This window comes from Anoplophora glabripennis, unplaced genomic scaffold, assembly GCF_000390285.2.
Source record: "Anoplophora glabripennis isolate ALB-LARVAE unplaced genomic scaffold, Agla_2.0 scaffold451, whole genome shotgun sequence".
NCBI classification, from domain to species: domain Eukaryota; kingdom Metazoa; phylum Arthropoda; class Insecta; order Coleoptera; family Cerambycidae; genus Anoplophora; species Anoplophora glabripennis.
In genome coordinates this window covers 343,305-355,768 of record NW_019416652.1, presented here as the reverse complement: position 1 = coordinate 355,768, position 12,464 = coordinate 343,305, and the positions used below count along the sequence as shown (strand labels likewise).

At 35.3% G+C, this 12,464-nt stretch overlaps 1 protein-coding gene across 1 annotated transcript; it reads left to right on the top strand.

The window, feature by feature from the left end:
• The first annotated feature begins 5,448 nt into the window (after positions 1 to 5,448).
• On the top strand, positions 5,449 to 10,632 carry LOC108915772. Its single transcript, XM_023455166.1, has 4 exons — positions 5,449 to 5,700; positions 6,950 to 7,257; positions 8,789 to 8,929; positions 8,982 to 10,632. The coding sequence occupies exons 1-4, from the start codon at positions 5,449 to 5,451 to the stop codon at positions 10,630 to 10,632; spliced, it is 2,352 nt and encodes a 783-aa protein (XP_023310934.1).
• The last annotated feature ends 1,832 nt before the right edge of the window (positions 10,633 to 12,464 follow it).

Below are 12,464 nucleotides of genomic sequence, written 5' to 3'. Positions count from 1 at the left end.
CTGACTCAGACTACGACGGAGACTATTGTCCCCCGACTGACAAACCCCCGGGGCACCCTCCCCGATGACATAAAAAACTTAATACGTGACAGACGACGTGCGAAACGGCTTGCCACCCGCACCCGCCTCCCCCGACACAGACATGACTTAAACGTACTTAACAGACGGGTGAAGGCGGCTCTGGATGAACTGGCCCAGGATAACTGGGCTAGGCACCTGGAGTCGCTGGATCCACAAGACAACAGCCTCTGGAAAACGCAGAGGGCCCTGCGACAGACCGCTCGCCGTAAAATTCCTCCAATCCACGGTAGTGCGGGGGTGGGTCCACTTTTATAGTATATAAAGAACAGACATTTAAGAAACACTTCTCCAAGTAACAAAGTTACTGAAATGCACATATACAGTATGTCCACGGTTAGAGTGGAAAAGAAGGAAAATATTTTTTTTTTCATTTTACGACAAAAAAGCATTTTGATTAAAATTTTTGCTTGTCTTTAAAATGCTTTTGGCATGGAGAACTTCCATCTTGCATGTACAGGGTGATCAGAAAATCGGTAAATATAGAAATCGTTCAAGAATAAACTGCCTTTGTTCTTTATATTATAATTTCAATTGTGTATGAATCGGCCTACTTTGATAGAAACGGACTGTAAAACATTTTTATTGTTCATTTTACGAGAAAAAGGCATTGTTGATTAAATTTTTTTCTTGATCTTTAAAATGCGGTTATATGATATTAAAAAAGTGTGTGCTCCCTTAAATAAAAAAACAATAACAAATTATTTGTAAGAAGTGTTATTTTGGCATGTAGTCCAGTTGGGTTCTACTTAATTCTTTACTTGAATAATTTTTTGTGACATATTTACTACACTTTGGATATTTTGTCACTGAAATAAAATTACACTCTTACACGGAAAGAGGTTAATTTAAAAAATAACTATTACCTAATTAAACTCCGAATCCGTTTAACCCATTAAGGTCTGATAAATCTAAACTCAAAACACTCCAGTTAAGCATTTATGGGTATTAAAATTTGTGTAACAAATAGGGTTAAAGAAAGAAATCTTTAACATAAATTTTAATAAAATTAAAAATATATATGCATACCTTGTGTAATCTTTCTAACCTAAAAAAAATATTTTTAATCTTTAATACTTATAGAGTAGGTACCGATATGCTGTCACGCTGTTTTTTTTTAGTTGGCAACATTTTACCGCATAAATGGTGCAAAATTGAAATCTTACGTGAATTTTAGGTCACCCGATATATAATCTAATATTAGTATCTGGACAGGTAACCTGAAGAGTAGATGTTTTCCGTAACAGAATATTGCCTTTAAGGTTAGATAGATATTATTTGCATACCTAAATTTTCAGTATTAAGGTACATTATTTTTCATTTGATAGGATCTTTAGAAAAAAAATTTGAATTTATTTGAATTGGCTTAACACCTTTAAAATAAAATAAAAATACAAGGGCTAAAAATAAAATATGTTTTTAAAATAAAGTAAATGGTGGCCAAAATAAATCGATTGAGCCAAATATGCCATATGCAAATGATGCTGGTTTCAAAGATACAAGACATTCAATGTTTGAATTTTGTTTTGGAATTTCTCAATAATTTTGAAAACTGTCAGGGTATGAACAAAAAGATTGGCACTATTATGTTTTTTTACATGACAAATAAGAATTTTTAACTAATTTTAATACCGTACAGGGCGTCAGTTATGCCCTATTCCTTAATAAATAGGGATTTTTTTTTGGCTTTAGAATTACGGACATTGCGCATTGAAAATATAAAAGAATGTCTTTCGTTTCATAAAAAAAGTTACTCTTGTTCGTTTTTAAGCAACTTTTAATCCTTAAATTAAACGAATGAGATTAATAACTAGTGTATGAACCAAATTATTTAGTTTTCCAAAAAACAACAATTAAAGTGTCAAATTGTTGTAATATTTTAAAAAATACCTAGTTATTGACTATACATTTACAAAATATTGTGATATGCACTTAATCTATGGATAAGCGCGATGTAATGCATTGAGAGCTCAAAGGTTATACACTGAAAGATTTCCCAATAGACAAATACCGAATTCAAAAACATTTCAACGCGTTGATCAGCAGTTACGGGAAACGTATGACATCTTTATTAGTTTATTTTTAATAATAGCCAAAGTTTATAATTTGTGATTGTAATACATTTATTATTTAAGGCAGTTTTATGCCAAATATGGGCCGACATAGTGTAGTTCACAGAACTATTTGTTCAGTTGAAGTTAAATAAGCCGTTTTGGATTCTGTCGCTGAGGATCTTAGAGTTATTGTTAGGAATGTAGCGCGACAGTTTCAGATTTCAAAATTCACCGTAAATAATATTATTAAAAAACAACATTTTCATCCATACCATATGCAAAAAGTTCAAGGTTGCACATGGCTCTTGGAAAATATTAACCAAGTTCATCATTTTACCACCTCAATACTATTTTCCGATGAAGCAGGTTTTCGTAGGGACGGACCCATCAACTTGCATAATCTACACATTTATGCAGACTAAAACCCTCATGATATAAGGTAAACCCTCCATCAAGTGCAGTTTAAAATCAATTTATGGACAGGCATTGGACATCATTTAATAGGACCTGTTGAATTACCACCTAGACTAAATGGCCCCCAATCTATTAAACGATCTTCCCTTACGATTAATATTAATTAATATGCGATTTATGCACAATGGTACCTCACCTCATTTTAGTTTAAGAGTTAGGGAACACTTAAATAAGGTTTATCCAGATCGACCAGTGTCCTGGCCGCCTAGATCACCAGATTTAAATCCTTTGGATTTCTACTTCTGGGATTATTTAAAAAAGACGTGTTTACGCAACTTCTGTGGCAAGTCAAGATGAATTGTGGCAAAGGATTTTCCACCATTGCCAAGAAATAAAAAATAATATTAAAATGATTTGGAGAGTACGCCCATCACTAATTAGACGTGGTTGTGAGTGTATTAGACAACGCGGTGCTCAATTTGAACAATTTTTATAGTAATTAGTAATTTTTAGTCCTAAGCAGAAATTTCTTAAATTTTCAATTTTTTCTGTTTTGTGTGTTATTTTCTCTTTCAATGGGTTATGTTTTACTTTCCTTTTAAGTTGTTTTTTAGGAAACTATAAATAATTTGGTCATACACTAGTTGTCAAGTCGCATTAATTTAATTTAAGGATTAAAAGTTGTTTAAAAACGGAATGCATTGAAATTTACATACCTAATATGCAAATATCTCGATAACCAAGGGAGATATCGAAAACGAACAGGAGTAACTTTTTTATGAATCGAAGAACATTCCTTCATATGTTCAACAGACAATGTCTTTAATTCTAAAGGCAAAAAAATTGTTCCCTATTTATCAAGGGAAAAGGGCATAATCAACGCCCTAAGCAACCAATTAGTTAAAAATTCTTAATTGTCATGTCAAAAAACATAATAATTTGTTCATATCAAAATTATTGAGAAATTTCAAAATAAAATTCAAACATTGACCGCCCTGTATCTTTGATACTCGTTAAGGAGAAAACGCATTAGGGTACGAACGCATTAGGGTACGCTATGTGATTTAAATACATTGAATAGCATTGGGCAGTCCATAGTGGCGCGACGAGTCATGCGTGTGTCGCGGCGAGGCGTCGAGGAGACAAATCTGCCTTCCTATTATTTCACGCGTCTTTATGCGACTTTTAATAAATTTCATTGTATTGGTACAATTAATATCTTTTATTTAACGAAGAGATACCTACTACTTGGAACCAATGCCATCCTAATTCCTAATCATTGTAATGGGTGTATTCTAGATAAGTTATGAGATTAGGTAACTTTTGAATTTCGACGAATATGTATAAAATTTCATTTGTATTTAAAAGAAATATTTACTCTTCGTACTTTTTTATTTTTGAGCGGATGTCAATATGTAGATTTTAGTAAAATAGGGCGATGCAAGTTTTAAATGAACATACTTCAAGGAGTGACATATGTCTTTACAAAATAAAAGATAATTTGTTGCGTACGTACCTTGTATGTAAAGAAATATCAATTTTATTCGTTTCAAACCTTGTTCAAACCGAGAAAGAAATCCAAATAAAATTTGATGTATTACAAAATTACTAAACAGGGGAGGAGAGACATGGGATATCATCTACATAAAACGATACAAAAAAATAATGCGTCCTGCACAAAACTTAAATTGATCACACTTTTGCATGTAGCTTGTAATTTTCAAAAAATTAATTTCCTTAACTTGCGTCAAATGTTTATTTTCTTACATTTATTTGTGATTTTGCAAGGAATCAAACAAAATGTTAACAAATAATCAGCATAATATACTTCCAAATCTGTTCATATATTTTATGTACACATTGCGTTCCAATTTGAAACTCGTATTTTAGACTACATTTACCGATTCAATTTTTTTTTAAATATGTAGTACTTGCAGGGAATTTACCTTCACTGTGTTTGAAAAAACTGTGAAAAATGATAAAATCAATTTTTTTTGTAAGAAAACGTTTAATATCTTAATCGATTTCCACGCATCCCAAATCTAAAATTAAGAAATATAAGAGCGTTTGTCACAATTTCTAATAAATTATAATTTTATTAATGCCCCCTATGCCTACATAATTATTACTACTGCACCTTACGCTATTTATTTTTATAATAAATTATCCCATGTTCGATGTGATTAAGGATAAATAAGGATAAAAATTGCAGAACGGAACGACGACGGCTTTTCTGCATTAACGATTGTTATTATTTTCATTCTTTCTGCAATAAAGAGCACATAATATCAGACTCTTTCCATTATGTAAAAGCAAACATATTTCAACTAGGTTACAATAAAGATGTATAGCTACTTATACAAGACATTAAAAAATTATAATTTATTAGAAATGGTAATTTCCATAACAAACGCCCTGTATGTGCTATCGAAGCGATATTTTCTACTTGGCATAGAAATCGATTGAGCAAATGTTTTCTTAAAAAAATGTCTAATCGTTCCTCGGGTTCAACGGGCATTTTATTAAAATTGGTCCAAATTTTGTTTAAATGAGCACTAATTTATATAATTATATGTCGTTCCATCCTCATATACTCAAAAGAGCGGTCTGGATATTTTTTTAATTCATCGAAAAGCCGATGATATTCTCTTAATACGTTTCTTTTTTTTATTAAGATCGTACACACTACACCGTCTACTTAGTGATAATACTAGTAGTTAAGCAATGGGCATTCTAGACCGTTCCCAGGCTACCACCGGGCTGCCGCCATCCGGCCGGCACCAGGTCTCCAGCAGCAGCCATGGCGATGCTGTCCTCCAGGGTCACGCTGAATAAGTGTCAGTGGGGTGCGGGGGTGGGGAATCTGGATTGCAGAAGAAGAAGCCGGGGCCCGTCATAGGCAATGACCAGGAGGTCGGCATCGAGGAGTGCGACGTCAGAGGCGGCAACAGGTGCGTTCATGGGCAGCGGTGGGGGGCAGCGGGGTGCCGGCGTGTGGGGTAGCAGCGGAATGCCGGCGTACGGGAAGGCAGCGGGATGCCTGCGTCATAGGGGGGAGCATGCGGCCGCAGTCGGCCAGCGATGCTGGAAGCCAGCAGCCGGCAGCCGGCTGCGGGCTGCAGGGGGAGGCGGCGGCAGCGGCGACGGCCTCTTGGTACCAATCTTTTTGTTATAAGGTAGAAAATATAAGAAACGAGCGCGGGCGCGTGGGTTTAAGATAACAACAACATGATGATGTAACTTTCCTGGAATATGACCACAGCTGTGTATGACTAATACTAGATAAGATGTTAATATAAACAAAGCGGAGGCTTCAGATAAAAATCGACTAAAAGTACTAATGACAAAAATATTATTTAAAAAATAAATCCCGTGTCGAATCAACACATATGAGTTGTTCAGTTTTAGCGTTTGCTTTGATACTCTCTTGGATGCATAAAAGTTTTATTTTTTAATGTAAACAAACATATTTCTCCGGCTTCATATGGGAACGTGACTATAGTATAAACAAATTTTGATCATATCGTTATTATCGCATAAAATAATATTACACCGACAATCGAATATTTACGTATAAATATGAGTTGTGAAAGGTTAGTTTATGCTATTATTAGAGTATGCATATACGGGGTGTCCACCGAAAGGTGTTTTACATGGATTTTACATTTGAATTATTGAAAAAAATAATAGCAGCTATCTTTTATTGTAGCGGTTAGCATGACTCACGTTCTTGGGAAACAATGATGACGTCATCACCATTTCCGACTCAGGTGTTATTTTTATTACAGTTATGTAAACAAAAATGTATGATTTATTACCTTTTTCTTGGAATTTTGTCTAGCTTTTAAGCAGTTATGTAAACAAACTTCAAAGGCGGTATGCGCTATAATTTTTTCTCGGAAATTGATATATAGATGTATTTCTTGGAAAATACGTGACCAAAGCGTTGTTTATATTACCGTTATGTAAACAAATACATGATTTATTACCCTTTTCTTGGAATTTTGTCTGGCTTTTAAACAAGTTTCAACCTGTAACTGTGGTCCTAGCGTGGGAACTTGTAGATAAACGGGTGATGAAATATTTCATAATGTTGCATAATGTTGTGCAATGGCTTTATCTGTCCGGCGTTTCAGAGGCTTTTGATGCAAAACTGGATATAACCGGAAATAACCGGTTATAACCGGAAATAGCCGAACGCGTCGACTATAAAAGCCTGCGGACTCGTGAAAAGGTCTCATTTGCTTTCGAAATTTGTTCGAGTGCACGTGATTGTTTTGTTTGCTTTTCAAAGTCGTGTTAAACTTTTTTTATTGAAATACAAAATGTCAGTTGCCGAGACCGTGTGTGATGTCAGCTGTAAAATTATTAAACTGACCAAAAAATCGTTGACTCTGTTGAAGACCGATGACGAGATCAACAGACATATCAAAATTATAAATAAAAATATCGGCGTATTAAACGAGGCTATCAAAATTAAAATTCACAAAATTGATAAGAACGAGAATATATTCCGTTTGGAAAACAATTTGGCGGTGCTGAAATATTATCGTGAACAGCTAAAACAACTGAAAATTAAAAATAAAGTGTCCGGAGGTTCGGTAGTGCGTCCCAACAAGAAGAATTTGGTGTGGCAAGATGTGAAATCGTGCTTCAAGAGTCGTGTGCGGTCGGGAATCATCGTGAACGTTAGTCTCAAGGAACCTAAACAGTTTCTAAAAAAATCATTTCGTAGTTTTTCTATAAAAGCGAAAAATGCATTAAAAGACTCGTTAATTAAAGTAAATTTAGTTTTTGAAGGAAATTTCGTAAAATTAAATGACGGGGAAGTAGATTTAAAATCATTCGGGACAAAAAACGAAATTATTGATCGCAGTACAAATATAAAACAGTGGTGGGAAGACAATGTTGTTCAACCTATACTACACAAACTAGAAAACTTTGAACATCGTAATAGCGGCTGGACTTTGTTGGAAATTATCGGGTTACGTGTAAATATAAATAATTATTCACCGATTACCGTGGGCTCGTCAACGTACGTTGAGATACCTGAATTTATTAAAAGAAAAAAAGTGTGTTGTTAACGTAAAAAATAATGATGAATATTGTGTTTTATGGAGCATAGTCTTTGCTCTACATCCAGCTAAAGCACATACGGATAGAATTTGGTCATATCCCAAATTTCGTGACATATTAAAATTTGATGACAGAATTTCCCATAACTTTAAAACAAATTCCAAAATTAGAGCGTTCAAATAACTTGGCAATTAACGTGTACGGCATTGATAAGAAGGAAGTCCTACCGGTATGCTTGAGTAAAAGCGATAGCAAACGAGTTATAAATTTACTGATGGTCCCGGCAAATTCGGTTCAAGATAACGGCAACGATGAGACACCTGTTTATCACTTTACGTGGATAAAAAACATGTCGCGCTTATTATTCAAACAAATATCTAACTAAACACCACGGTCAACAACATATTTGCAATCATTGTCTTAATCATTTCACAGAGCAGCTTCTTTTAGATGATAACTTAATATAATGCAATTATAAAACAAATACTTGCAAAGTAGAGCTACCAGGTGAGCAAGAGAAATTTTTACAGTTTAAAAATTATCGTTTTAAAGAGAGGGTACCGTTCGCGGTTTATGCAGATTTTGAATGCATTTTGGAATCGTGTGATGAGAACACTGATCTGAATTTAAATACTCAAAATGTACAGAAACATACTGCGTTTAGTGTCGCCTATTATCTTAAATGTTCATATAATGATAGTCTCTCTCGTTTTAAATTGTATCGGGGTAGTGATTGCCAGGAGTGGTTCATCCGGGAACTTGAACATATTGCCGACGAGGTGAATAACATCCTATTTCACCCGAAGCCCATGGAGCCTTTGACTGCCGCGCAAAAATTCGAACATGACAACGCGAAATTTTGTCACATTTGTGAAAAACCGTTGACCAGTTTCGATATCAAAATTATGGATCATTCACATATAAATTAAGTCTACCGGGGACCTTATCATAATTCTTGTAACTTAAATTATACGGACAATCACGTTATACCGGTCTTTTTTCATTGCTTGTCTTCTTACGACAGTCACTTAATCATACGTCACTTGGCTACCTCATTTGAGGGCAACATTTCACTTTTACCAAAAAATAAGGAAAAATACATTTCCTTCACAAAAGACGTACTTAAAGGATACCAGAATCAAATTGAGATTTATAGATTCTTTCAGGTTTATAGCTGACAAAATTGAAAAATTGGCCTCTTACCTCGATGACAGCCAAAAAAGAATCACTAAATCTCATTGTGATTCGAAGGAGACTTTCCGCCTTTTGACTAGGAAAGGTGTTTTTCCTTACGATTACCTCAATTCGTAGGAAAAATTAAATGACGCGACATTACCGAATAAAGACGATTTTTTATAGTAAACTGACTGACGAAGCTATTTCAGACAGCGACTACGAGCACGCTACAAATATCTGGAATACATTTAATATTCAAAATTTGGGGGAATATTCGGACTTGTACCTGAAAACTGACATTCTACTTTTGGCTGATATTTTCGAAAATTTCCGTGAAAATTGTCTAAAAACTTACGGTCTTGAGCCTTTACATTATTATACCTCCCCCCGTCTGGCCTTTGATTCCATGCTCAAAATTACTAAACAGACATTAGAATTACTGACGGACATTGACAAAGTTTTGATGATCGAGAAGGGGATCCGAGGTGGCGTAGCCCAAGTGTCGAACCGGTACTCAAAGGCTAACAACAAGTACATGGGTGAGGCATACAATCCGGACGAACCCGATAAGTACATCATGTACTATGATGTAAATAACTTATACGGCGCGGCGATGTCTCTTCCCCTTCCAACCGGGGGATTCGAGTGGGTACCCGTCGATCAATTCTACAACTTGAATATAACCGATTTAGCAGATGATGCTGAAATCGGTTATATTTTAGAAGTGGACATTGAGTACCCGCCCGAACTTCATGAACTCCACAAAGACTTACCCCTGTGCCCGGAACAAATGGTTCCCCCAGGAGGCAAACAATCAAAATTACTGACAACACTTTTTTCGAAAACCGGTTACGTTATCCATTACAGACAATTGAAACGGTGTATTGAGCGGGGATTAAAGATTACTAAAGTACACAAAATTCTTAAATTCAACCAATCGGCTTGGTTACAAAAATACATAAATTTAAATACGGATTTACGGAAACAGGCGACTAACGAATTTGAGAAAAATTTCTATAAATTAATGAATAATTCTGTCTTTGGTAAAACCATGGAAAATGTGCGAAAACATAAAGACGTTAAACTGGTCACACAATGGGAGGGTCGATATGGGGCAAAAAATTTGATCGCGAAACCAAATTTTCACAGTTTAACAATTTTCGATGAAGACATGGTTATAGTAGAGATGAACAGACTCAAAATTAAGTTCAACAAGCCGATTTATGTTGGATTTAGTATTCTGGACCTTTCCAAAATTATACTTTACGATTTCCATTACGATTATATTAAACAAAATTTCGGCAATCAGGCTAAATTATTGTACACGGACACTGACAGTTTAATATACGAATTCACGGACATTGACATTTACGAGAGCATGAAGAGAGACATCCAGCTGTTTGATACATCAGACTACCCCGAAGATAATGCGTACGGTATGCCTCGCGTCAACAAAAAAGTACTAGGTCTTATGAAAGATGAAAGCTGTGGGAGAATAGTTACCGAGTATGCCGGGCTCAGAGCTAAAATGTACTCGTATAAAGTCGAGGGAAAACCCTCAAATATGCGTATCAAAGGACTTACTCGATCAGCCGTAAAACACATTACTTTCGAAGATTTCACGAATTGCCTATTTAATCAAAACACACTGGTTAAAGAGCAGAGACTTATACGTTCCAAACATCACGATTTATATACAATTAAACAAAATAAATTGGCTCTCAGTCCGTACGATGACAAGCGCATAATAAATTACGTCACCACAGACACGATCCCGTGGGGATATAATTTCCAACAAGCAGCGACTTGTTCGACCACTCCCATGGAGTTCTAAGTCGAAATAAATAGCGCGATATAGTAAAGGTTGACATCATTCGTCTTTCTACCGTTGTTCGCGATGGCCGACTTAGACATTCAATTGCAATACGAACTTGTTAAAATTTCACAAAAAACTTACGTAGATTTCCTTCAAAAAGCTATTTTTGACAATAATTTTCAATTAATTGAGAAAATTCTGGAAAAAATCGTGATTCCCGACCGTGCAATATATTGGCTAGCTTTGCGCGATAAATGTAACATCGGGTTGATGAAAAAAATCTTTGCCAAAAAACTTCAATACGATATATTTATCGAACAACTGCAAAATATTTTCCAAGAAGAATATATGTCTCATATTAGCCTTGATATTTTACGTCAAATTATAAAGACATTATCCAACATTAAATTCATTTAATCGGCATTATTTGGAAAAATTATTGGTCAACGGTGATCCGTCATTGGTCGATCGATATAGTCAATGTTTCTCGGCAAAAAATATTTTCCTAAATTACAAATAAATCGATTGGTCAATAGATAAGGCCGTTTGTGAAGCCGCCTACTTTACTCAATATAATTTTTTGGAAACTTTGCACCGGAAAATTAAAGAAAATAATTTAATTTTTAAATTAAATGTAAAAAGTAATGAAACACAGGCAGCTGATGGTATGGCTCCAGGAGAACGTATCCAAGGGTACCAATGGTCAAGGTGTCGGATGGTCATCTGGCCCAGACAGCAGCAAAAGTCCATCAAAATTAGTTAGAGATTATTCTGAGACATTATACAGGGTGTCTCACATTTAAATAGCATATTAGTTCCAGTGGTGGAGATAGAGGGGTCTATATGCATATTTTTATAAAAAAAGTATAGCCAATTTGATATTTTGCAAATGTTTTCGAAAAATATGAAAAAGCATTCAATTTTACCCAGAAAAGGCCTTCTTGTCCAAAGTCGATAGGAGGTGGCGTTCTCAAGAAAAACTGAAAATACTGTTTAGAAGTCAAATAATAATTTTTAAACATTGTGTTACAACTAAATTAAATCTGTAGTTCAAAAATTCGGTTAAAATTGTTTTTAATTAATTAAATGAAAATAAATACAAAAATAAATAACGAAAACCATATTACATCAAAGTAAATGTTCGAAATGTAAACCATTTTCTTCGATATATAACTGACACCGACGCTGAATAGAACGTTTCATTTGAATTAAGTTATTGTCTCTGATTTCACTGCATGCGTTCCGAATCCGACGAATAAGTTCATCCCTTGTGTCCACAGTAGTGGTATAAACTCTCTCTTTAATAAAACCCCAGAGGAAAAAATCTAGGGGTGTCAGATCAGGGGATCGGGGAGGCCATGCAACGATACCCCCGCGGCCAATCCATTTTTCGGGAAAGTGGGTGTTCAACCAGTTCCTGACATTTTGGCCAAAATGAGCTGGACAGCCATCAAGTTGAAACCATGCTCGCATTCTCAAATTCAGAGGAATTTCCTCCCACATGTTGGCACTCGCGGTCTCTAAGAACTCTAAGAAATTCGCAGAATTCAGTCGTTGAGGTAAGATGTAAGGGCCGAAAAGACAATTGTTATAAACGCCGAGCCAAATATTAACACTAAATTCGTGCTGAAAATTTCGTGGTCTGATTGCATGCGGGTTTTCATGTGCCCACTCATGCTGATTGTGTAAATTTGTCACACCTCGACGAGTAAAACATGACTCGTCGGTCCATAATATGTGTGATAAAAAATTTCCGTCGTTTTCAATTGAGTTAAGAATCCACCGAGAAAAAGCTATTCTATGTTCCTCGTCACCCGGACGTAAACCCTGAACAGGTTGTAAGTGGTAGG